At 51.1% G+C, this 26,195-nt stretch overlaps 1 protein-coding gene across 10 annotated transcripts in view; it reads right to left on the minus strand.

Annotated features, from left to right (window-relative positions):
- CEP250 (centrosomal protein 250) overlaps window positions 1–26,195 on the minus strand; it is a 118,935-nt gene that overhangs the window by 1,853 nt on the left and 90,887 nt on the right. For 8 of the 10 annotated variants that reach the window (XM_034786989.1, XM_034786986.1, XM_034786988.1 and 5 more), the window contains 13 exons: window positions 24,877–25,008; window positions 24,344–24,487; window positions 22,956–23,824; window positions 21,155–21,314; window positions 20,064–20,388; window positions 18,487–18,614; window positions 18,082–18,202; window positions 16,594–16,748; window positions 10,536–12,953; window positions 4,043–4,150; window positions 3,590–3,745; window positions 2,444–2,557; window positions 2,278–2,325 (listed from right to left, as the gene is read on the minus strand). In XM_034786989.1, coding sequence (XP_034642880.1) covers window positions 2,278–2,325; window positions 2,444–2,557; window positions 3,590–3,745; window positions 4,043–4,150; window positions 10,536–12,953; window positions 16,594–16,748; window positions 18,082–18,202; window positions 18,487–18,614; window positions 20,064–20,388; window positions 21,155–21,314; window positions 22,956–23,824; window positions 24,344–24,487; window positions 24,877–25,008 — 4,878 coding nt within the window. Of the gene's footprint in view, window positions 1–2,277; window positions 2,326–2,443; window positions 2,558–3,589; window positions 3,746–4,042; window positions 4,151–6,345; window positions 8,574–10,535; window positions 12,954–16,593; window positions 16,749–18,081; window positions 18,203–18,486; window positions 18,615–20,063; window positions 20,389–21,154; window positions 21,315–22,955; window positions 23,825–24,343; window positions 24,488–24,876; window positions 25,009–26,195 lie in introns of those variants that run through there. The other 2 variants (XM_034786987.1, XM_034786993.1) reach the window with 2 other exon arrangements.

A 26,195-nucleotide genomic window follows, 5' to 3' on the forward strand; every position in this document is an offset into this window, starting at 1 on the left:
CAGGGCTTTGTCAAGCCGGGCCTTAAAAACCTCCAAGGAAGGAGACTCCACCATCTCCCTAGGTAACGCATTCCAGAGCTTCACCACCCTCCTAGTGAAATAGTGTTTCCTAATATCCAACCTGGACCTCCCCCACTGCAACTTGAGACCATTGCTCCTTGTTCTGTCATCTGCCACCACTGAGAACAGCTGAGCTCCATCCTCTTTGGAACCCCACTTCAGGTAGTTGAAGGCTGCTATCAAATCCCCCCTCATTCTTCTCTTCTGGAGACTAAACAATCCCAGTTCCCTCAGCCTCTCCTCATAAGTCATGTGCTCCAGACCCCTAATCATTTTTGTTGCCCTCTGCTGGACTCTTTCCAATTTTTCCATATCCTTCTTGTAGTGTGGGGCCCAAAACTGGACACAGTACTCCAGATGAGGCCTCATCAAGGTCGAATAAAGGGGAACGATCATGTTCCTCGATCTGCTGGCAATGCCCCTACTTATACAGCCCAAAATGCCGTTAGCCTTCTTGGCAACAAGAGCACACTGTTGACTCATATCCAGCTTCTCGTCCACTGTGACCTCTAGGTCCTTTTCTGCAGAACTGCTACCTAGCCATTCGGTCCCTAGTCTGTAGCGGTGCATGGGATTCTTCCGTCCTAAGTGCAGGACTCTGTACTTGTCCTTGTTGAACCTCATCAGGTTTTTTTTGGCCCAATCCTCTAATTTGTCTAGATCCCTCTGTATCTGATCCCTACCCTCTAGTGTATCTACCATGCCTCCTAGTTTAGTGTCATCTGCAAACTTGCTGAGAGTGCAGTCCACACCATCCTCCAGATCATTAATAAAGATATTAAACAAAACCGGCCCCAGGACCGACCCTTGGGGCACTCCGCTTGAAACCGGCTGCCAACTAGACATGGAGCCATTGATCACTCCCGTTGAGCCTGACGATCTAGCCAGCTTTCTATCCACCTTACAGTCCATTCATCCAGCCCATACTTCTTTAACTTGGTGGCAAGAATACTGTGGGAGATTGTATCAAAAGCTTTGCTAAAGTCAAGGAATAACACATTCACTGCTTTCCCCTCATCCGCAGAGCCAGTTATCTCATCATAGAAGGCAATTAGGTTAGTCAGGCACAACTTCCCCTTGGTGAATCCATGCTGACTGTTCCTGATCACTTTCCTATCCTCTAAGTGTTTCATAATTGATTCCTTGAGGACCTGCTCCATGATTTTTCCAGGGACTGAGGTGAGGCTGACTGGCCTGTAGTTCCCCGGATCCTCCTTCTTCCCTTTTTTAAAGATGGGCACTACATTAGCCTTTTTCCAGTCATCTGGGACCTCCCCCGATCGCCATGAGTTTTCAAAAATAATGGCTAATGGCTCTGCAATCTCATCCGCCAACTCCTTTAGCACCCTCGGATGCAGTGCATCCGGCCCCATGGACTTGTGCACGTCCAGTTTTTCTAAATAGTCCCGAACCACTTCTTTCTCCAGAGAGGGCTGGTCACCTTCTCCCCATATTGTGCTGCCCAGTGCAGCAGTCTGGGAGCTGACCTTGTTTGTGAAGACAGAGGCAAAAAAAGCATTGAGTACATTAGCTTTTTCCACATCCTCGGTCACTAGGTTGCCTCCCTCATTCAGTAAGGGGCCCACACTTTCCTTGACTTTCTTCTTGTTGCTAACATACCTGAAGAAACCCTTCTTGTTACTCTTAACATCTCTTGGTAGCTGCAACTCCAAGTGTGATTTGGCCTTCCTGATTTCACTCCTGCATGCCTGAGCAATATTTTTATACTCCTCCCTGGTCATTTGTCCAATCTTCCACTTCTTGTAAGATTCTTTTTTGCATTTAAGATCAGCAAGGATTTCACTGTTTAGCCAAGCTGGTCGCCTGTCATATTTACTATTCTTTCTACACATCAGGATGGTTTGTTCCTGCAACCCAATGCTACAGCCCTCTCCCAGCTGCAGCCCACCTGGTGCCTCAGCACTGTGAGCCCCATCACAGCCACGCCTTACCCGGTCTGGCATTCCAGTGCTATGAGTGCCCTCAAAGCTCTTCCCAGCCTGGCACTGAGATCCCCTCACAGCTGCTTCTTCCCTCACAGCCCTGCTCTGCCCTGGGCCCTAGCACTACAGCCCCCTCACAGCCTGGGCTGGCCCAGTGCTACAAGCTCCCTCAGAGCCAGGCCCCTTCCAGGCCCCCATTCCTAGGAGTTTCCACACTGGTGTGCCCCACCCGTGCAGATACGACCATCTAGATGAGAGGTTTTCTACTCCTAACCTGCTTCTGCAACTCGGCAAGTCGCCTACGGAGAGTCCGGGCCTCCTCCTGGGAAGAAAATGCAAAGAGAAGGCCTTTAGTCCTCAGTCTGCTTGGGGCAGGACTAGACCAGAGCAGGCGGGACTCTGCCAGGGTCACATGCTCAGGCTCCCCTCCCTGTTCTTACCTGTCCTGAAGTTGATGCCTTATTCTGCCCAGAGTCAGACATAGGAAGTCCACAGGCATCTGGCAGTGAGAGGCCAGCACGGTCCCTCTTCAGCCTCCTCCGCTCATGCTCCACCTGCACACAGGACACAGAGAAAGAGTCACAGCAGTCTGCCAGGGAGCGAGGAGCTAATAACCTGGGGTATCAGGTGGGCAGAGAAGGTTCTCCACTCAGAGGCACTTACCTCCAGGTGATGGCGGGGGAAGGAAGTGGGACAGAAAGGGCTTCACCCTGGAGCAAGACCAGCTGATGCTGGAGTGTGTGTGGGTACAATGGGCAGGCAGTGCTGGAGTGTGTGGGGGTGGGCGGGAAGTGCTGGAGGACATGGGCAAGCGGTGCTGGAATGCTGGGGGGCGGGTGGTACTGGTGGGCATGGTCGGGCAGTGCTGGAGCACGAGACTGCAGTGCTGGAGGGAGGGCGTGGGCAGTGCTGGAGGGCGTGGGCAGGCGGTGCTGGAGCGCTAGGGGGCGGGAGGTGCCAGAGAGCGTGGGCACGGGTGGGTGGTGCTGGTGGGCGTGGCCGGGCAGTGCTGGAGCACGTGAGAGTGCAGTGCTGGAGGGCCTGGGCAGTGCTGGAGGATGTGGGCAGGCGGTGCTGGAACGCTGGGGAGTGGGCAGTGCTGGAGGGCGTGGGCACGGGTGAGTGGTGCTGATGGGCGTGGACGGGCAGTGCTGGAGCACATGAGAGTGCAGTGCTGGAGAGCGTGGGCAGGCGGTGCTGGAGGGCGTGTGCACGGGTGGGCGGTGCTGATGGGCGTGGACGGGCAGTGTGGGAGTACATGAGAGTGCAGTGCTGGAGAGCGTGGGCAGGCGGTAATGGAGTGCTGGGGAGTGGGTGGTGCCGGAGGCGGTGGGGACGGGTGGGCGGTGCTGGTGGGCGTGGCTGGGCAGTGCTGGAGCACATGAGAATGCAGTGCTGGAGGGCGTGGGCAGGCGGTGATGGAGCGCTGGGGAGTGGGCGGTGCCGGAGGGCATGGGCACGGCTGGTGGGGGCGGACGGGCAGTGCTGGAGCGTGCGGGGGTGGACAGGCGGTGCCGGAGCACATGGGGCTGATGTCATCCCAGAGTGCCAAAGGGAACTGGGGAGGCACTAGGAATCTGGCTCACCTGCTCCAGAGTCCTCCTGAGTTGGGCATTGAGCTGCTGCAGCTCAGTTTTGTCATGTTCCAGCCTTGCGACAGCTCGCTGCAGACGTTCCAGCCGCTGCTGCAGGAGTCTCCTCTCTGCCCCTGCTGCCAGCTGCTCCTCTTCCTCTCCCATGACCTGGAGGGTGTAGAGAGCAGAGTCTTGGCGAGCCTGTGCCAGATGGATATGTGCCCCAGATGCTCAGAGTGGGGAATCTGTACAAAGCTGGCTAGAGAGGCCTACAAAGAAGCACACTGTGCCTGATGGGGAGCGCTCATCAGTCGCTCCCTCTGCTCCCAAAGCATAGGCACCAGCACCCCCCAGGGACCACTCTCCAGCACAGCCACAGGGCAGAATTAATCCAGGCCAGATACACACTTCTTACTTCTTCTCTCCCATGTGTACTGAGGCCCTGCCCACTCTCCCCTCCCTCACCTGCTGTTTCCCTGCTCTCTCCTCTCTAAGCAGCAGAGCCGCATCTCCATTCAGAGTCTTGTTTGGAACGCTCTCCTCTAGGTCTCTGAGAGCTGAAGCAAGCTGCTCCTGTAGGAGTGACAAACAGCACAGATCATCCTCTGGAAGCCAGGGCTGCAGTGCCCCCTGCTGGAGAGGGCACTCACTGCTGTTCCCAGTGAGGCAGACATATCTTGCTCGCTGCAGGCCTCTGCCCCAGCTGCCGAGCTGGGTGGTGCCCTGACCATGGAGGAGACTGAGTCCAGAGAGGAGGTGGTGGGACTGCTAGTGGCTGAATACCCCAATGAGGCAGAGGACCCCAGGACAACAGAGCCCCAGTCCGAACTGTATTAGGAAGTAGCCCAGGGAAGCCAGAGTTTAGTCTGGTTATTGCTGTCAGTGCTGGCGTCAGCATGTTTCAGCTGGATCCAGACTGACCCAGTGGCCGAACACGCTGTCACTGTTAGGGCCCTAGGCTGGGACCTGGTGGAGTAGTGTGGGCCCGGGTCCTCCTACCCCCTGCTGCCAAATCCATCCCTGGGGTGGCTGTCTCTCCACTTCAGGCTGAACAGCCTGTGTTCGCCTGTTAGCTCTGTCCTGCCTAGGCCCCAGACTGTTTGGTGCTCTGCCCTGCCAAGAGGGTCTAGGCACTAGCACCTGATTCACCTGATATTAGACAGTGACCCCAGTGATGTAGTGTGGCCTCCCTCCGACCCAGAGAGGGAGAGATGACTGCCACCACACTACGTGGACTTACTGGCTACCTTGCAGCGCAGTTAGTCAGGGAGCAGCCCAGCAGGTGGTCCTAGGTGGTCTGATCTTTGACAGCAGGGCCACGAATGTCTGTTAGTCCTGAACGTGAAGGGTCATAGCCAGTGAGGTACACCCTTCATCCCAATGGATCTCAGTGCCATTGCTGTGCAGTGGGCCAGCACTGTGTGTATTGCCAGCCACTCATAGCCACCTCCACCACCTTACTCTCTGGAGACTGGACATACTTTTTCTGGTACTTCCATTGAGACTGGGCAGCAGCTTGAGGGGGTATGCTACACAGTCTCCACCAGCCAGCCCACAGCAAGGAGCAAAGGTGCTGCATCCCTATTGACAGGATTTCCTAGCCCAAGTGATTCCTAATTCATGGACTGGTTTCAGCTCTGATTCTGCTGTCTGTACCAGCTTTTACAAACACATGGGTAAGGTAAGATCCTCCCATCAGCTTGCTGTCCTCCACAGTAGATATGGCATCACCCGGCTCCTCTTCGCACTGACCTCAGCCAGCCCCCACCCTAACTGTCTAGATCATGAAGTGAAGACAGAGCCTCTCAAAGCACTGACACTGGCTGCACTGCAGCCACTAGCAAGATGTCGGGGGGAGCCAGCACTGAAGCCAGAGTTTTCTGTGCCAGGAGCACCACATATCGGAGCTCAGCACAAAGAATGCTGCAAGGCACAAGAGCACCTACCCTGAGGAGAAAGAGCGAAAAGGCAGTTCTGAAAGCAGGACTCTCAGAGCACCAGGAGTGACTGGGCCAAGCATATACTGCTACCCAGAATTACCCCACAAATGCAGAAGAACCGACTCCAGCAATGGAGCTGCCTATGGCAAGGCCATGTTGGGATGCAGCTGCTTCTCTTTTGGCACCTCTTGCCTTATCATTTTAGGCAGAGGTTCTGCCTCATTGCCTCTATTAAATCCATGGTACGCCCACATCTTGAATACTGCATGCAGATGTGCCCCCCCCTCTAAAAAAAGATATATTGGAATTGAAAAAGGTTCAGAAAAGGGCAACAAAAATTATTAGGGGTATGGAACAGCTTCAGTATGAGGAGAGATCAATAAGACTGGGACTTTTCAGCTTGGAAAAGAGATGGCTAAGGCGATATGATAGAGGTCTATAAAATCATGACTGGTGTGGAGAAAGTAGATAAGGAAGTGTTATTTACTCCTTCTCAAAACACAAGAACTAGGGGTCACCATATGAAATTAATAGGCAGCAGGTTTAAAACAAACAAAAGGAAGTATTTGTTTACCCAACACACAGTCAGCCTGTGGAACTCTGCCAGAAGATGTTGTGAAGGCCAAGACTATAACAGGGTTCAAAAAGGAACTAAATAAATGCATGGAGGATAGGTCCATCAATGGCTATTAGCCAGGATGGGTTGGGATGGTGTCCCTAGCCTCTGTTTGCCAGAAGCTGGGAATGGGTGACAGGGGATGGATCACTTGATGATTACCTGTTCCATTCATTCCCTCTGGGGCACCTGGCATAGGCCACTGTCGGAAGACAGGATACTGGGCTAGATGGACCTTTGGTCTGACCTAATATGGCTGTTCTTATGTTCTCATTGAGTGGACTGGAGGTCACTGGAGCACACTGATTGCAAGTATTGAGGCCCCAACTGTGCCCCTGAGAACATCTGAATGCCAGCCGGTGCTGGGTTCACTGTTCTACAACAGCAACTCCTGTCAGACCTGACAAACTCACAATGCTTTCATAGTATTACCAAACAGGGTCATGTCAAGTCCCTAATAAAAGCTTATGTCATACTGATCCTCATAATCTTTGTGAGATATATGTACAAATGATATTTAAGGAGTTGTAAAGATGTACAGGAAAATATGTTTTAAAGTCTGAATCAAAGCAGGGTTGACATGTAGGTTTTCACCGGACACAGGATGTATATTCACCAGTCTGCCTTGGTTCACATGTAAAACAAGCATTATAAGCCTACATAATGGAAACCTATTTGCATATGACATCAACATAAGGATGTGAAGACAACATGGAGCCAGCACATCAGAGAGGGGGTAAGGAGGCTGTCCTGACTCTGGGTACAAAACAATGTGTTTTGGAGAATATAAGGAGGAGAAGAAAAGACATTTTGTTATCCTTCACTGAGGAAGAAAAAAGGACAATGCTTTTTACATTCATGAAAAATGATTCCCAACCTCCTGGCTGGACATGTTAGGAGATTGCTTTAGGTGAGATAAAACTACTTTAGACAAGGGCTTAGCCTGTTAAATTTAATCTCTAGGAAGGGTGTTATACTTTTGTTTTATATGTAACCTTACTCACTATCTCTGAAATCTTAGCATGTGATAATAAACTTATGGGTGTTCTCACTATAAATATATCTCAGTTCTGTGATGATATCAAAGACCTGAACCTGAGTTGTACCAGTCAAGTGTTGAGTATACTATTCCTTTGGGGAGAGCAACCCTCATAATTCCTATGAGTGTCCAGTGACAGGGACTGGATACTACAGGAGGATGCTTTCCGAGGGGCTCGGAGATTGGGGGTGAACCTACTGTTAACCTGCAAAGCAGAGTGAATGCTAGCAGAGCCCTGAGTATATTGGGTGGTTAGCAAACTGGTGGTGTCAGGGAGCACAGTTAAGCATCAGCAAGTCTGTCTCTCATTAGAGGCAGGAGGATAACAAGGTGACTCAGTCCTGGGCACTCCAAGAAGAGTCACGTGAACTACATCAAAGAGCTGACACTTGGGGTCTCTGGCCTTCATGGTGATGGTGCAGGATGTATCAGTGGTGAAGCCATCTGACTGGGCTTAGTGAATGGGGCTAGGTCTGCACTGCCAGAGCTCTCATCTAGTATGGCATTTAGTGGTTTTGGCTGATCCAAGCTTCTGTTTTGAGGCTTTGTTCTTTAGGAAACTCTGGGCTGCTCTTGTGCCAGACTTAAGGATTTCTTGGAGTACCTCCAGGAGGGTTATGAAATCCTCTCCACATCTTCAGTGCTAAAGGCAATATCTGCTCTGAGGCAGATGGAATGGTTCTGCTGCACTGAATCAAAACTGTGGGGGGGCAGAGGATGAACAATGTACCAACTGCTAAAAGTTTATAGTGCTGAGAATACAGAGCAGGTGCACATGCACCAGGAGGCCCAGGAAACTCAGAGCAATAAGTTCCCTAGCCCAGGAGACTGGGAAGGTATGGGTCTATCTAATTGTGACAAAGTGGAAATTTCTCCTAGTGCTTTGGATGAGAATCGTGTGTGCCACAGTTTCCACTATTTGCTGCACGTGTACCCAGACGGTGGGGGAAGGGTGATTACTTTTTGCAGAGACCCAGAAATCCAGGTGTGACTGTCGCCTAGCTGCCTAGGCCGCACACCCATGGAGAACCCAGAAGACAATGACCCGGACATCTGGCTGCCTAGCAACTAATGACCCTGGACTGCCAATCCACCCCCCACTACCAGTTGTCATGGTACCACAGGCCCAGTGCTCTTTCCCTTGGCTCCGTACAGTTCCTGGGAGGAACCCCCTTTAGTGTGTCAGTCCTCTTCGAGGGTTGCACTCTCTCTGTGGGGCTGAGCCCTTTAAGCCTCCATCACCTCCTGGGACCACACCTCTGAGCCTTCAGCACGCCTGCTTCACTCCGTGAGGTCCCCCCAGCGAGTCCACTCGCACTGGACCCCTGAAGGGAGACTTGCACACCCAAAGGAAGCAATGCATCCCAAACCTCTTTAGACTGGAGTGACTCTCAGACAGCACTGTAAAACAGAAGATTTGTTAAATGTCTGTAATACAGCATAGAAAGCCTTTAGGTGAGCATAGAGAATGGGAAGCTACAGCCAAATCCATCTGAATCTGACCGGAGCCCAGGGCTCCCTCTCACTGCCCCCAGTTCAGCAGCGTTCCTGCTTCTCGCAGACCACACTTAACTCATTCAACCTGCTCCTTCTCCCTCCTTTGTCCCTCTTCCCGGGCAAACAACTCTTGGTTCTCAGTTGGTCCAAAGTGGCTGGTTTCCTCCAGAGGGGAGGGGGCTGGCAGTCCGTGGTTAGTAGTTGCTAGACAACCAGATGTGTGACAGCTAAACCTGCCTGGACATGGCAGAGCTGACCAGCTGAAAGCACCCACACCTGTCACTGTGGAGCTCTGTTTAGTTTTAATAGTGAGGGTGATCATTTACCACTGGAAAGATTACCAAGGGACGTAATGGATTCTCCATCACTTGAAGTGTTTACACTGAAATGGGAGGTCACTTTTTAAAAGTTTCCCTCTAGCTCAGCCAGAATCTACAGGTTCAATGCAGAAAACACTGGATGAGGTTCTCTGGCCTGTGCTATGCAGGAGGTCACACTAGATGAGTCAGCAGTGTGCCCTTGTTGCCAAGAAAGCTAACAGCATACTGGGCTGTATAAGTAGGAGCACTGCCAGCAGATCAAGGGATGTGATCATTCCCCTCTATTTGGCACTGGTGAGGCCTCATCTGGAGTCCTGTGTCTAGTTTTGGGCCCCACACTACAAGAAGGATGTGGAAAAATTGGAAAGAGTCAAGCGGAGGGCAACAAAAATGATTAGGGGGCCAGGGCACATGACTTATGAGGAGAGGCTGAGGAAACTGGGATTATTTAGTCTGCAGAAAAGAAGAATGAGGGGGGATTTGATAGCTGCTTTCAACTACCTGAAGGGGGGTTCCAAAGAGGATGGATCTAGACTGTTCTTAGTGGTAGCAGATGACAGAACACGGAGTAATGGTCTCAAGTTGCAGTGGAGGAAGCTGAGGTTGGATATTAGGAAAAACTTTTTCACTAGGAGGGTGGTGAAGCACTGGAATGAGTTACCTAGGGAGGTGGTGGAATCTCCTTCCTTAGAGGTCTTTAAGGTCAGGCGTGACAAAGCCCTGGCTGGGATGATTTAGTTGGGGATTGGTCCTGCTTTGAGCAGGGGGTTGGACTAGATGACCTTCTGCGGTCCCTTCCAACCCTGATATTCCATCTCCGGTGGCAGAGCAGGGCTGCTGCTAAGACAGGCTCCCTGCCTGCCCCACCCCCAAGCTGCTCCTTCCGTGTACTGCTCCTGCTGGCAAGCACTGCTCCCGCAGCTCCCATTGGCCGGGAACAGGGAGCTGTGGCCAATGGGAGCTGAGGGGGCAGTGCTTGCAAAGAGGGGCAGCGCGTGGAGTGCTTGCAAAGGGTAGGCAGGGAGCCTGCCTTAGCGGTAAGTGCAGCCCAGCAGGAGGTCGCACTCCAAACCCCAGCACTGAGCCCCCTCCCAGAGCCAGCACCCCCACCCCCTCCTGCACCCCAACACTCTGCCCCAGACCAGATCCCCCTCGTGCATCCAGGCCCCAGGCTCAGCCCAGAGCCCCCTCCCACACTGCAAACCCCTTGGTTCCAGCCCAGAGCCCGCACCCCCTCCTGAACCCCAACTCTCTACCCCAGCCCAGTGGAAGTGAGTGAGGGTGGGGGAGAATGAGTGACCGGGGTGGGGGGAGGAATGGAGTGAGTGGGGCAGGGCTTTGGGGGAAGGGGTGGGATAGATCCTTGGTTGCCCTTAAATTCAAAAACTGATCTTGGGCGTAAAAAGGTTGTAGCCCACTGGACTAGATGATCATAATGGTTCCTTCTGGACTGAACATCTATGAATCTAAACAAAATGCCATTGGATTCCTAAGACAGAAATAGACAGGCATCCTTTTCATGCAAGTCACCCCACAAACTGCTTACCTGAAGATGAAGCCGATCCTTATCCCGCTCTGATACCATGCACTGTAGGACAGCCATTTCCTCCCTCAGGGTCCTACTGGCTGCTTGGCTCTGGGCCAGGGACAAAGCCAAGGCCTGTGCTTTCTCCCTCCATTCTATCTCCACACTCTCAGTCTGCTTCAGAACAGCTATCATGTGCTCCAGTTCCTGATCCTTCACTTTTTTCTCCTCTTCCAGCTGTTGGATCCACACCTTCTGCCTTTCCAACTGCTGGTCTCTCTCCTGGAGAACCTTCCTCTTGGCTGCCTCCTCTGTCTCCCATCTCAGGAGTTTCTGGATTTGGCTCTTTAGAGTCTCCCCTTCACCAGCTCTCCTTTGCAGAGCTGAGGTGAGCTGCTTCAGGAGCTCACCCTGTGTCCTCAGCTCCTGCTCTCTCCCTCTCAGAGTCTCCTCCAGGCCCCTGACTTGCTCTCTCTGGTGTTTTATCTCCTCATCCTTTTTGGCCAGTGTCTGCTGGAGATGCTGGAGATTTTCTTGAAGACCCTTTGCCTCCTCCTCTTCCAATTGTTTTCGCTCATCTTGGGCCTTGATCTCCTGTTCCCTCTTGTTCAGGGCTTCTTCTAGAAGCTTCTCTCTCTCTCTGTGATGTCTCTCCTCCTTCTCAGCCAGTGTAAGCTGGAGATGGTGCAGGGTCTCCTGCTCTTCCTCTCGGTGCTGGAGCTGTTGAATGAGAATCTCATTCTCCCACTCTCGCTCTCTTACAACTTCCTCTAGACAACTTGCTTGGTTCTGGCAGGACTTTAGTGCCACCTGCATTCTTTTTTCTTGAAGTTGATATATGCTAATTTGCTCCACCTGCTTGAGGAGTTCTACATCCTTCTCCTTCACTATTTGGCTCATTCTGTCTAGATCCTGCTGTAAGCTTCTGACACACTTTTCTTCCAGCTCTTTCTGCCCTAACAGCTCCTTGACATGCCCTTGCAAAGACTCTATCTCCTGGTCTCTGGCTTGTAGAGACGATTTGGTATATTCCAATGTCTTCAAGACAGCCTTAGTCTGTGTCACTGCATCTTCCTCATGCTGCTGAAGCTTATGGATTTCTTCCTCAAGGGTCTCTATTTCCCCGTCTCTCTCCCTCAGAGTCACCTGTGTTTGTTGAAGATTTGCTTGCATGACTCTTGCCTGCTTCTCCTCCTCTGTCTTATGCTCCTCATATTGCTTTTGCAGGGATTCGATTTCTTGCTCTCGCTCCCTTAATATTGCTTCAAGACGGTCAAGAGTTTTCATCTGTTGCTCAACTTCTCTTTCTTGTTTTTGGAGTGTCCAGATCTGCTCTTTCTGAGACTTAATCACTCCATCTCTCTCCTTTAGTGCTTCCTTGGCATATTCTAAATCTATCTGGAAAACCTTCATCTGCCCTTCTGCTTCTTCCTCATGTTTCTGTATTTGCTGCATTTGGAATTCCAGCTCTCTGTCTTTGTCTTTTAAGGCTGCTTGTGTTTGCTCCAGATGTTCACAAAGAGGCTTTAGCTTCATTTCCATCTCTTCCTTAATATTCTGAATTTGCTTTTGTTGTGACTCAAGCTCTTGATCTCTCTGAGTCAGAGTGAGGGTCATCTGTTTTACTTTCTCCCGCAGGTCCTGTAGCTCTTCCTCCCGCTGATCCTCATACTGCTGGAAAATCCTTATCTGCTCCCGCTGCAATTCGATCTCACGCTCTTTGTCCCCGAGAATTGTTTTCATGTGTTCTAGGCTTGTGCGCAGAACCTTCACCTGCTTTTTCTCCTCTTTCAATTCTTCAGCTACTTTTCTCTGAGACATAAGCTCACAATCTTTTTCCCTCAAGTCTGCTTTGATCAGATAGAGCTCCTCCAGCAGAGCTTTCATTTGTGATCTTCCATGTTCTTCCAGAGTCTGGATTTTCTCTTCCAGGAATTTAATTTCCTTTACTTTCTCCTCTAGGTTTAAAGTCAGTCGTTCTAGAGCAGACTTCTGCATTTCCCTCTGATTCTCTAGTTCCTGAATCTGTTCTTGTTGGGATTCCACCTCTCTGTCCTTCTCCTCTAGGTCTTTAGTAAGGTGATCTAAAGCTGTTCTTTGCACTTCTCTCTGCTGCTCCAGCTTGCTAATCTGTTCTTGCAGTGTTTCCATTTCTCCATCTCTCTGGCTTAAGGCAAGAGTCAGGTGATCCAGATTTTCCTGCAAAGCCTTCCCCAAGGCAGCCTCCTTCTGCAATGTTTGGATTCCCTCCTGTTGAGTCTCTGCTTCCTCACTTTTCATTTTCAGGGCAGAGAGGGTTGTTTGAAGCTCTTGTTCTAGGGAGCAGCTCATCTTTGCTGCTATGTTTGCCCGAGTCTCAGAGGCAGAGACTGATTCCTGGAGAAGGTCCATCTCCCGTACCAGTTTCTCCTTAGCTGCTTGTAGCATGTCCCGTTCATGCTGAAACGGAAAGAAAATGACTTGAAAATAAATCTAGATGACTCTTCCTATCTCAGAACTGGGCTGTAGCTCTACTGCCTGGATGATGTGACACCCAAGTTCTACAAGTGTGGCTCTTAGTGGAATAACTCTTACAGTTGGGGTGGCTTTTCTCTCCCATCTAATTTTTCTTATTCTTTGGTCACTAGTGGAAACTCAAGAATTGCCCTTTCTCCCCTAGGACTTGGCAACACAAGGATATAGCACTGTTTCAGCAGCTGATTTAGTTGAGCTGATGATACCTGTGGTGTAGCTGAACATGCAGACATGGGCAAGCTGTAATCACCATTGAGTCAGCCAAAATCATTAATGAAACAGCACTATTTTGGAGTGTAGATCATACCTTTGAGTTACTTCTGGTTGTAGCTCCTGAAGGGTGGGTGAAATTACTCTCTTAGCAGAGATAATTAGGAATGGGGAAAAAAATCCCTGAATCATAATTCAAACATACATGAATCTAGCAACTTCATGTTTTTATTCATATGACTATTGTGACATTCTATACCATGGGAGTGTGTCCTGTAACCCCCATATTCCTCATTTATATATAATTGTGATCTTACATATAAAGCATGCCACATGAGGACTCATGGGAAAGGCTATGATCTGCTGAAACCCACTGTTCCATCTAAATATGTGTATCATTAATGCATATGAGGTTATGAGAATGTGCTGCATGGTTGTCACTAAAATATGCTGTGAGTTTGGCAAGCGCCCAGATACTAGCTCTCCAGAGACAATGCCAAGGAAAGTAAGCAATGCCCAGTTGGGTGTCAAACAACCCATCAACAGCCATTGTCTAGCAAGGGAGCTACAATTCAATGACTCAGTTGCATAAGGCCACACCAGGGGACTTGCTCAACCTTGCCTGGGGTCTCAGAAATGCTCACCAGACATGCCTGGACTTGTGCTCTCCAAGCACCTGAGACTAAGAGCATAAAACAGAACACAGTGGCCCCATACTTGGGCCTTTCTCCTTCCCCCACCTATGCTGCAAGCAACAAGGACATTCTGAAGACTCCAATAGAGGGGACTGGCCTAGGTTTCAAGGGTGAAACCTGTGTACTATGAATTGCAATATCCAGTGAGGGTGAGAAAAATTGCTTCATCTAGATGTTGCCCAGTCTAATAGGGTTGAGAGTTTAGACTGCGTGCTTATATTTTATTTTATTTTGGTAACCACTCCGACTTTTTGCCTATCACTTATAATCACTTAAAATCTATCTTTTGTAGTCAATAAATGTATTTAACTGTTTATCTTTACCAGTGAGTTTGCCTGAAGTGTCTGGTGAATCTGCTCAGGTATGCAAAGGCTAGTGTATATCCACTTGCCTTTGATGAAGTGGTGAATGAATTAATACATTTGCACTGCTCAAGACGAGCAGCGCAAGGTGGTATGTTCCTGTTGTACAAGGCTGGAAGCTGGGGGGGATTCAGCTGGTGCCTTTCTCTGTGTGATTCATGAGTGGCTCTGGGAGCATTCATGCAATGTAGCCGGGCGTGATGCTCCGCATGCGGTTATCCTGAGTGATAACAGCACCTGGAGGGGTTTGCTGCTTGTCACTAGCAAAGCATTGTGAGAGACAGCTCAGGCTGGAGAGTTAAGAGGGCACAGTGGTCCAATGGTCCCAGGCTGCACCCCAGGGATCCCATCACAACTATTACAAAAGTTAACCTGAAAAATTGTATTGTAATTGTAATTGTATTGAAAAACTACTGTAAGAATGTCTGGTTAATTCCATTCCCCTCCAGCTATCCTCATTGACCCCTTTCCTCTTCCTCCTGCCTACTGTGCTGTGTTCATCTCCTTGCTAAGATAAACAGTCCAATGCCTTTCAACTTCTCGTCATATGGAAGTTTATCCAGGTCTCTAATCATTCTCATCATGTGTCCTGAATCAAGCACCTCCATTACTGCAACACTCTGAGATGGGATGAACAGAACTGCACACCGTGTTACAGGTGAGGGTATTCCATTAATTTACAGAATGGCATTACAATTATTTTTAAAATTCTCTTTGCATTTATCAACATGGAATTTCATTTTCCATCATGCTGTTTATCTGTGTAACTTAGTTAGGTCCTTCTGAAGTTAGTCTTCTCCAGCCTTGACTAGTCCTAACACAAAATTATTATCTGAAAATTTTGCTTCCTCAATACATACACACCTTTTCCAGATAACTAATATATTAAACAACACTTGTGCAAGCACAGAGCCCTGGGGCAGCCAGCTGTTAACCTTTTTTCAACTATGAAAGTGAACCAAGCATTCCTTCGCTTTGTTTTCTGTCTTCTAGGCCCCAACTCTGCAAATACTTATGCATGTGCTTAACTTCACTGCTGTGAGTAGTTCCAATGATCTCAGGAAGACTACTCACAGTAGTAAAGCAAAGCATATGTGGAAATCTTTGTAGAGTCAGTATCTTAACCAATTTCTGATCCATAACAATACTTTGCCTCTCATACCATGACTATTCCATTTCCTTTACAACCCCTTCTGAGGGACATTGTCAAAGACTTTGAAAATCCAATAAATTACATCAACCAGTTCTCCTTTACCCATTACTTTAATGACAGAATTCTAATAAAATTAAATAAATAAATTAATGGAGATATCCCATCTCCTAGACCTGGAAGGGACCTTGAAAGGTCATTGAGTCCAGCCCCCTGCCTTCACTAGCAGGACCAAGTACTGATTTTTGCCCCAGATCCCTAAGTGGCCCCCTCAAGGATTGAACTCACAACCCTGGGTTTAGCAGGCCAATGCTCAAACCACTGAGCTATCCCTCCCCCCATTAATAGATTAATGAGGCACAGTTTTCCTTGGCAGAAGCTGTGCTGTTTAAACACTATGATAGGCTCTTTTAGATGTTTTATAAAACTTACCAGGTATGGAAGTACCTAAATCCAAATTTAGCTTCCTGAGCTCCCAGTGTCGCTGGTACTAGTATGTACCATGGCCACAGCCTGCTCCCCAGAACTCATTGGAAGTCTGTCCATATGTCACATAATATCAGCCACCTTCACACACACACCAAAGGGTTCTCACGCTCACCAGATGCCTGCCCAGCTATTGATATTCACAGTGAACAAACCCTGCCTGTGTCTCCAACTGTAACCCCCTCTTTCCTTAGAGCAGTCTCCTCAGTGTGTGAAGATTATCAGTGGCTCATGAAAATCCCAAGCCTGGAACAGCAAGGGTGTGAGTGGACAGAAGTGAAATGCATTGGCAGAACTCTAGGGGTGGAACTCAGACTGGAATAGTGAGGATACTGGGGATCAGCAGCCCGGTAGCTCAGTAGCACTGCATGGGAAGCCTAGGACTGGATAGTGGGGCATGACAGAGGGGCTGCAGGAGGGATAGGGGAAACTTGCTCAATGTCTGCACACTCTGTCTGGTTACACATGCTTCTAACCTTGAGGGGAGCACCAGAAATTAGAAAATAGACCTGGGAGATGGCACTGTGCAGGGGTTTTCCATTCAGTGGCTCTGGGGCCAGGGCAGGGTTGTTCCCAAGAATGCAGTGTTAAAAGAGCTCTGTCCAGGCTTTCCTTGAATGGCCATTATGTAACAAAGCTTCAGGGCCATCTGCCAGCCTCACCACAACATCTCTTCTTTGCTTCTCGGTGCCCTCAAGGCTCCTCTCCAAGGATGCAACCTCCCCATGCAACGACACAACCTCCTTCTTTAGGGCAATAACCTCTTCTTGCAGCATGGCCTGGAGTGAGCCCTGCTTCCCTTCTACCATCCGCATCTCTGCAATGGGGAAGGGGGAGAAGAGGAACCAAAACAAAACCAAACAATGCTGGGCAAGAGCCATAATCTTTCCACTCAACTGCCCTTTGCTTCCCAGACTCCAGCCCACAAAGGAGAGATTGGGTTATGCTCATAGAAGTATCTTGGTCTGAGGTATTTGGCTTAAGGAAGTTCAGGTGAAACCAGAGTTCACAGGCAAAGGGAGTGAAGAAGGAGCAGTCAATAAGATTAGATTAACAGACTGGTGCAGTGAGCATCTTCAGTATAGTAGTGAGAGCAGAGGTGGATAAGATTACAAAAGGAAAATATATAGGACGGAAAAGGATGAATACCAACTGACGGAGGGCTCCATCCAAGGACAAGTCTGGGTGCAGAGGAGCTGGTACCACAAAGGAGGGAGCAATAAGGTTGCAAAAGGATGTTGCAGAATTAGAAAGAATTCCAAGACGGGCAATAAGGGGCTCTGCCATAGAGAGAGACTGAAAAGACTTGGACTGTTCAACTAGTCCTAGGGGATGTGATAGAAGCCTATAAAATACTGACTGGTCTAGGGCAGGAGGATAGGGAGTTTATGTTCCACTACACAGGAACAGGGGACAATCCATTACACTGAAAGGCAGACAATTCCAAGTGTTTGGTGGGTACGAGTGGTGCCATGACAGACGAGAAGCCAAGATGCCTGCATAGTTGTGGTATGGAGGGGTTCACAGTACTGGAGGCCGTGGGAAGCGAGGAAGAGTGAGAGAGACAGGACAATTAGCTACATGGGGAGTAGTTACTGTGCTATAGCCTAGGGCAAGACCCAGAGTGAGATCTGTTTGAGGGGCTGCTGTTGTATGCGAAAAGTGACTGGGGAGATGAGAGACAGTGTCTCCATCAAGCATTTTGCTGAGGGCGGGAGGTTCAGCAGCAGCCTGTGCTCAGACTGTATCAGGTCTAGGAAGGGGAGGGTTGAGAAGGAAGCAGAAGCAGCAGATTGTAGAAAACTGGGGAAGGTAGCAGAGGCACATGATTTATTGACAACTGCAATAACTCAAGGATCCTGGGGGAGGAGACAGAGCTAATGCACTGGAAAACGGAGGAGAAGCCTCCGTTACTCAGGAATGCCCTAGGTTAGCACAGGGCAGGAGGAGAGAAGATAGAACTCTTCAAGTACTGCAAGGAGCACAGCAGGGAACCAGGGCTGTCTCTCTGCAATGAGTCACAGTCTATTCAGGAGCGCCAGTCTGTGTGGGCTTTCACAGTGGCTCTTCCTCTCCCACAACTGCCATCTTCACTCCCTTGCTGATAAAGCAGAGTGGGCCTGGTACAGTGGGAAGGAGGGCAGCCATACCTTCCTGGCTTTGGGACAACCACTTCTGCAGCTCTTGGGTGTGGGTTCTGAGACAGTCCCTCTCGGCCTCCTTTTTGCTCAGCTCCTGCTCCAGCTTCTGAGCCTTGTTCCTGGCATCATCCTGGAAAAAGCAGGAGAGGCTGTATGAAGCTACACACAGGGTGCCAGGACAGCAGAGAGAGGGAAGCCTAGGGCATAGACTCAGACAGAGCAGGGCCATTACCAACAGGGGCAGTAGTAGTAAGTGGGATCCCTACAGAGTGGGTATTCCCCTCTCCCCATGATGGAGCAGGTCTAGGCTGCACTGGCACAGGGAACTAGAGCCAGCTCAGCCACACCACCTTATTTTGCTGCTAAGCTCAGCAGAGGGGCAGGGGAAGTGAGTGCATTGAGAAGAGCCGTTACCCGATCTCGCAGAGTCTGCCTCAGGTCCTGGTGCAGGTTCCGGAAGGCTGTTGCCACTTTCTCTGCTGTGAGCTCTATGGGGAGGTCCTTAGGTTGAGGCCCAGTAAGCCCACAAACACGGTCCTGTTCTGGAAATATGAGCCCTGGGATTAGTATTTGGCCAAAGGGTCGCCAGTGACAGAGCCCTGCTTACACGTAGGAGAAGCTGGCAGGGTTTGGAGACCTCCCAGGGGCAGGTCCCATAGATGTGACAGTGAATAGGTGACACACTGCACATTACCTTGACTGCCCAGTAGTGCCACTGCAGATGTTGCATTCTCCAATGGCTACTGGAGCTGTATTTCACCCTGGGGCTGAGGTCGCTTCCACATTCACAAACACTGCCTTAGTTCTCTCTGCAGTGAGCTTTTTGGGGCATAGGCCTGCCCTCCGTGCCCCTCCTGGCTTTAGAAACAAAGGCTGCCACGCTTGCCAACAGCCCCATGTTTCTGTTCTGTGTCTCACATCCCTGATTGTTCCAGCAAATGAGGCTGAAATATGATCCAGCCGCCGATCTCTTATAGACACTAGATGCTATTGCCAGGCGTGCATCCTGCTGGCTTTCCCTTCACACAGGAGTGCTCTGCAGCACTACGCCAGGAGAGACAGTCTCCTCCCACACCACCAGCCCTCAACAGCAGCTCCTCTCAGGAGGCAGTAACATGCAGAGGGAGAGGGGATGTCAGAGACCCCTCTTGGAGGCACTGGCAAGGGAGGGAGAAATGGCCCCTGGAGAAAAACGGGGGAGGGGAGTAAAGCACACAATGCAATTTCATCAGCTCTGAAAAACACTGGCACATCCCCAAACAGCCCTGCCCCCTGCCCACTTGGATTTCTACCACCTAGGCTTGGTACCTGTTTTTGATACGTTGACAGGGAGGTTGCAATGAAATATCCTTACAAAATCCATGCAATATTTTCTGGAGGCTTCTTGGAGCAATGTCCCAGGGGACATTTCTAAGTATTGGCAACTGGGCCATGTGGGACTCCATGCAATCAGCAGCACAGGTGGGCTGGTGACCGGCCCTGGGCTCTCTGGCTTGTAGTGCTTCCTGCATCTTGCACGGCATCCCGTAAGATGTATAACCCATCATCCATGGTGCCTGCTATTGAGGTCAGCCATGCAGATCTGGAGTCCCTGGAAGCTTCTGACCAGCCCTAAGGCTAACCTAATCAGCAGTTCCAGAAGAAGTGGAAGAACACTCCTTCCGGGGGCCAGAACTTGCTAGAACATGTTACACTTTTCAAATGGAATATGCTGTCCGTTCGCCCAGAATGGAGGGCCAAGAATTACTGTGTCAGAGACTGAGGACTTCTCTTGGGCCAAGAGCCAGAGTAAAGGGTTCCCCACTGTTCCTAGCCTTCCCCAACCAGAGCAAGGCCACTGGGAAGCGACATGGGCCAGGAAATCAGGACTAGGAAGGGAACCCCAGCTCTCCTCCACTAGGCTGTAAAATCTTCTCAGCCTAGGGACAGATCCACGTGGCCTTCTGGGAGTAAGCCTCGAGCACACTGGCACAGACACCAGCCACACTCACCTGCACTCCATGTGACGAGGTCTCCACTTGCCAGAGTGCTGCCACACAGTGTGTGCTGCAGAACGGTGTGCAGCCTGGCCAGCTGGGACTCTGATTCACTGCGGGCACTGCTGGCAAGGTGGCACTCCACAGCCAGTGCCTCTGCCCGGCTCTCGGTGCTGCAAAGGCTAAGGCGCAGCTGAGACACCTCTGCCTCTAGTGTCCGCAGCAAATCCCTCAAATGCCGCTCACCCGCCCGCGACTCCTCCAGATCCTGTGACAGCTGCTTCTCATGGGCCACTAAATCAGCCTCTTTCTCTAGCACTGCCTGCCTGAGTGAGTGGACCTGCAGAGAAGAGAAATACAGGCCCTCGGCGGCTCAGCATGACTACTGCGAGGGCAGGGAGGAGTAGAGAGCCCGACGGAGGAAGCTGCTTTCAGGCAGACACCTTCCTACAGCCAAAGGCACAAAACTGAGGCAGTGCTGAGATCAGATTGGAAATAAGCTCTGGGACCTTCAGGGACCAAGAGCTCCCCACCCGCAGGGAAACACAGATATTGCTCCCTGCCCCACCATGCCCTCACCCTCAGAAAGAAACCAGAAGAAAAATACGGGGTAAAAGAGGCTCCTGAGCGGGAGCCAGTTACGTCATAGTGGAGGTGAACTACCCGACAAAAACATGGAGGCAGGAACAGCGAGATGGTCATTCCCTCACGTTGAGTGTCTGGGACCTCCCACCTTCCCAGCTCTGAGCTCCCTTCCTCCTCCCCGTAGCAGAGAGAGAAGTTAGTGCTTTGCAGGGCTAGGCACAGCCACCTGGAGCCAACAACTGCGATAGAGGCTTTGAGATGCTCCACAGGAGTCTGCTGTTCTCTCTGGGGCTCAGGGTCTGCAATCAGGGGGTTAAGACGTAAGGAGGGCAGAGCCAGAGCCAGGCTGCTGCACCATAGCTCCAAGGCTGCGAGCAGGTGAGGGTAGAGGAGGCAGTGTTACAGGAGTGGAAGCAGTGGAGGAGGGGACAGGGACCAGAATACAGTGGCTGGGGAGGGTAGGGCTGGTCCTGGGCAAGGCTGATGTGCTGCTGGGGAAGGGAATGCTGGTGTGCAGGCACCTGTGTGTTGAGCTCCTGTATCTCTCTTCTGTGGTCAGAATGGAGCTGTTGAGCTTGGCAAATGGTTGCCTGCAGGCTGATGATCTCACTCAGCTGGGCATCATCTCTCTCCTGGAAGGTCCTGAGTCTCAGCTCCTTCCCCTCCAGGGCCAGAGCCAGGCTGAAAGAGAGAAGGGACTCAGTAATCCTGGCAAGAACAACAAGGAGTCCAGTGGCACCTTAAAGACTAACAGATTTATTTGGGCATAAGCTTTCGTGGGTAAAAAACCCACTTCTTCAGATGCATGGAGTGAAAGTTACCTGGCAGCTCAGTGCCTGGAGTGGGGGAGGGGTGATGCTCTGATGGCAATGTGATGGGGGGGGGGTGACGGCTCTGTAATTCTGGAGTCTCAGTGCCTGGAATGGGGGAGGGGTGACGCTCTGATGGCAATGTGAGGGGGGGGGCGGCTCTGTAATCCTGGCGGCTGTGTAACAAAGGTGGGGAGACTCTCTCTAAGCCTGGCAGCACCACAACAGGGGGGTTTCGTAAACCCAGTGGTGCCGCGATGGGAGGGACAGAGGTGGGATCTCCATAAACCCGGGGCTCTTTGTCACGTGGTTTAATATTTAACAAGCCCTCGTGAGTCAAATCTGGCAGGAGAGAAGGCCGGGCCCTTTCCTAATCCCACAGACACTCTGCTCATTCAGTCCCATGCTAGCACTACAGTCTTGTCCCCATATTAGCAGTCCCAATGTATCTGCTGTTTTTAAAGAGGGAGAGATGATCTCATAAGAATGGCCACACTGGCTCAGACCAATGGTCCATCTTGTCCAGCATCCTGTCTTTTGATGGGGCCAGTACCAGCTGCTTCAGAGGGAATGAAAAGAACAATAAAAATTATCAGGAGAGCCATCCCTGTCAGCCAGTCCCAGCTTCTGGCACTCACAGGTTTATGAACACCCAGAGTGTAGGGTTGAGTCCCTGATCATCATGGCTAGTAGCCATTGATGAACCTATTCTCCAGGAACTTATCTCGTTCTTTTTTTAACCCAGTTATACTTCTGGCCTTCACAACATCCGCTGGCAACAAGTTCCGCAGGTTGACTGTGGTACGTGAAGTACTTCCTTTCGTTTGCTTTAAACCTGCTGCCTATTATTTCATCAGATGCCTCCTGGTTCGTGTGTTATGTGAAAACGTAAACAACACTTCCCTATTCACTTTCTCCAGGCCATTCATGATGTTCTAGATCAGTGGTGCTCAAACTTGTGTACTGGTGACCCCTTTCACACAGCAAGCCTCTGAGTGCGACCCCCCCATTACAAATTAAAACCACTTTTTAATATATTTATCACTATTATAAATATTGGAGGCTAAGCGGGGTTTGGGGTGGAGGCTGAGAAGCTCACGACCCCTCATGTAATAAACTCGCGACCCCCGAGGATGTTCCATACAAGGCACTCAGACATTTGAAATGTCATTAAGGGCAACCAGCTGGGTAAAGGAATTGGCTAATCATGCTGAACTGTGAGAAATCCAGCAGTCTCCAGGAGGCAAACCTGGGCAAAGCCACTACAGCTGCAGCTATATCCCTAGGGAGTGCCTTTGCTGACTGCTGTCAGAAGGAAACTGCCGGGCTACTGCACAGTGCAGTACAGACACCCCAGTGGGAGAACGTAAGAGCAGGCCCCTAATTGTGCCAACACCTCAGAGCTTTGGGAGATGCTCCCAGATTAGCTTGCATGTGCACAGACCTGAAAGCAGGAATCAGTTAAGATTGAAAACAAAATATCTAGCCCACATCACACTTGATTTCTGCCCACCTGGCTCTTTCACTCTCCAGGGCTCTGAGCCTGGCCTGGAGCTCTGTGTTCTGACGCTCCGCCACCTCCCGTCGGCTCCTCTCCCCGTCCAGGGCTCTGAGCGTGGCCTGGAGCTCTGTGTTCTGATGCTCCACCTCCTCCCATCGGCTCCTTTCCCCCTCCAGGGCTCTGAGCGTGGCCTGGAGCTCTGTGTTCTGACGCTCCGCCTCCTCCCATCGGCTCCTTTCCCCCTCCAGGGCTCCAAGCATGGCCCGGAGCTCTGTGTTCTGACGCTCCGCCTCCTCCCATCGGCTCCTCTCCCCCTCCAGGGCTCCGAGCCTGGCCCGGAGCTCTGTGTTCTGACTCTCTGCCTCCTCCCGTCGGCTCCTCTCCCCCTCCAGGGCTCTGAGCGTGGCCCAGAGCTCTGTGTTCTGACGCTCCACCTCCTCCCGTCGGCTCCGCTCCCCCTCCAGGGCTCCGAGCGTGGCCCGGAGCTCTGTGTTCTGACGCTCTGCCTCCTCCTCCTGTCGGCTCCTTTCCCCGTCCAGGGCTCTGAGCCTGGTCTGGAGCTCTGTGTTCTGATGCTCCGCCTCCTCCCGTCGGCTCCTCTCCCCCTCCAGAGCTCCAAGCGTGGCCCGGAGCTCTGTGTTCTGACGCTCCGCCTCCTCCCATTGGCTCCTCTCCCCCTCTAGAGCTCTGAGTGTGGCCCTGAGCTCTGTGTTCTGACGCTCCGCCTCCTCCTGTCGACTCCTCTCCCCCTCTAACATCTTCTGGATATGAGCAGCCTCCACTATCTTCTGGTTGAATAATTTTTGCATCTCGTTCAATTGCCGCTGAGCCTCCAGGCCAATCTGTTGCCAGGAATCCTTGGTGACCATTAGCTCTTGCACCTGAAATATGACAGAATAGTGGAGGAGCCAGAGGTTAAAGCATGCAATAGCCTTCCTGTATCCTGTGGGGAAAGCAAACAAGCAAACTGAAGTATCATCTGATCTTCAGAGTGCCAGGTTCAAACTAGATATGTTTGGAGACCTAAGAGGAGTAGTTTGTTCACCCAATCCCCATCACCCCCAGAAATAAAAACACCAGCAGCAGGACAGATGGCGATATGCCACTGTGCAGCTGGGATCAGGAGCAAATGGCAGGGGGGCAGGCAGAGGGACTGTCCCTGCCAGCCAAGATCGGGGTGGGACTGGAGTGAGCAGCAGAGTGACAGGGAGAGGGACCGTTCCCACCAGCTGAGATCAGGGGTGAGCAACCAGGCAAAAGACAGAGGGACCTCCCCACGCTGCCCAGCCAGGATCAGGGCTGAGTAGCATGGTGAGGGTCATATTGAGGGTGAGTGACAGGCAGGGGGACTGCCACCCTCCTGGGTGGAATCCCCATTGCACTGTGCCTGGGGCAGTCACCTGGTTTTGCAGGGTGTCTCGCTGCGGAAGGAGAAAGTCTATTTCCTGTTTGAGGGTTTTGACCTCTTCCATGTGCCTGCTCTCCACTGCCTCCATCTGATTCTGAGCTTCCTGGAGCTCAGCTTGCAGCCCCTCCACGGTGTCCTGCAGCCAGGCCAAAGAGTGAGTCACTGAAAGCTGTGAAATATCAAATCCTGCTCCTTCCTTTCTGTGTCCCAGAGTCCCTCTCACCAACCACATATTTCTGCCTTTGCTCCGCCTGGGTGGTTGTGTGCACAAAACTGGCTCCATCTTTGCCTCTAGCCTAACCTTCCTTTTACTGAGCTCTCTGGCTTACCAGTTAACCAGGCCTCTGCCCAGGCGCAGCCCTCTCCCTTTCTGCCCCAGTGCTTCTCTCCCAGCTCTGCACTGCCCTCCAGTCTCTGACTTGGTCCCCTTTCTCTCTCCTTTCATCCCCATCTTTTTCTGTCCTATGTATTGGACTCTAACAGCCCGTTCCTTCCTCTCTACTGCTCCCTGCTGGTCAAACCTACCTGCTCCTTCAGTTGCTTCTTCACCTCTTGGCGAAGCTGCTCCAGCTGCTGACAGGCATCTGTCAACTCTTCCTGTGTTTGGAGCAGTGCCTCCAGCAAAGACTCCTTCTCCCTCTCTTTCTCTAGCAGCATCTGCACAAAGAGAAAAGGGGAGAGGGAAGGTTTAACCCTCACAGATATAATGAGTTTGCAAATCCCAGAGGCTAGCTTCTTGTCTCCACTTCACCAGAGACCCAGGTTCTATGGGGAGAATGACAGTGAGAGAACTCCACATTCGATGAGTGTCTCCTCTTATGTGGTGCCAAACCACATGGCACCTCCCAGTTGCCTTAGGTCAATGCAAACATCTGCCTGACTCTGCTGGACCATCTTCAGTGAGGGCATCCCCAGCCTGCAGCTATGCTCCTCAGTTCTTCCCACGAAGCCAGCAGCAGCTCTTGTTTGTGCACATTGGGTTTCAGTAGCAGAGTGTCATGGTCCAAAGAGGACAGGAATCTTTGGCTCTCTTGGAAAGAGTAGGTGGTTAAATGAAAATATCCAGTAGGGCTTGGGAAATCTCTGAGGTGTCATGAGCACATTTTCATCTCTGAGATCTGGTGCAGTCATTCTGATGCTTGCAAGTGCATTGAAGGGATATTGCTGTGCCCAGGAACTCAGACAGAAGAGTGGGGCTTTGGGTGGCACACAATAAGGGCCCCTACTGTGGGGATGATCTGGCAGGTGAATTTTGCATACTTAAGAAATGCAGCACATGGACAGCAAGTGGAACAGGAATGGACAACTTCCAATCCCCGGCAATTCTCTGAAAATGGTTTACAAAAAGTTATGGAAATCCACAACTAAAAACTTCATCTAGCTGCACTCAAGGTTGTAAACATGGGTCAATAACTTCAGGGAAAGAGCCTTAAAGAATAATGAATTCTTGAAACACAAATGGTTGAACTGAGGAAAACTGTAAGTTAAAGAAAGACTTTTAAACCCCAAATATCTTAGCTGTTGCAGATCCCAGTAATAGAACAAACATCTAAGATGCAAGTGGACTCCTGTAGAGCTCATTAGCCAGCCTTCACTAGGGTTACCATACGTCCGGATTTTCCCGGACATGTCCGGCTTTTTGGGACTCAAATCCCCGTCCGGGGGGAAATCCCAAAAAGCCGAACATGTCCGGGAAAATCCGGCGCTGCTGGGCCGGGGGCTGGCCCGGGGCCGGGGGGCAGGCGGTGCTGGGCGGCCGGGGGATGCGCCGGGCCGCCGGGGGCCGGCGGTGCTGGGCGCCCGGGGGGTGCGCCGGGCCGCCGGCGGTGCTGGGTGGCTGGGGG

This window comes from Trachemys scripta, chromosome 12, assembly GCF_013100865.1.
Source record: "Trachemys scripta elegans isolate TJP31775 chromosome 12, CAS_Tse_1.0, whole genome shotgun sequence".
NCBI classification, from domain to species: Eukaryota; Metazoa; Chordata; order Testudines; family Emydidae; genus Trachemys; species Trachemys scripta.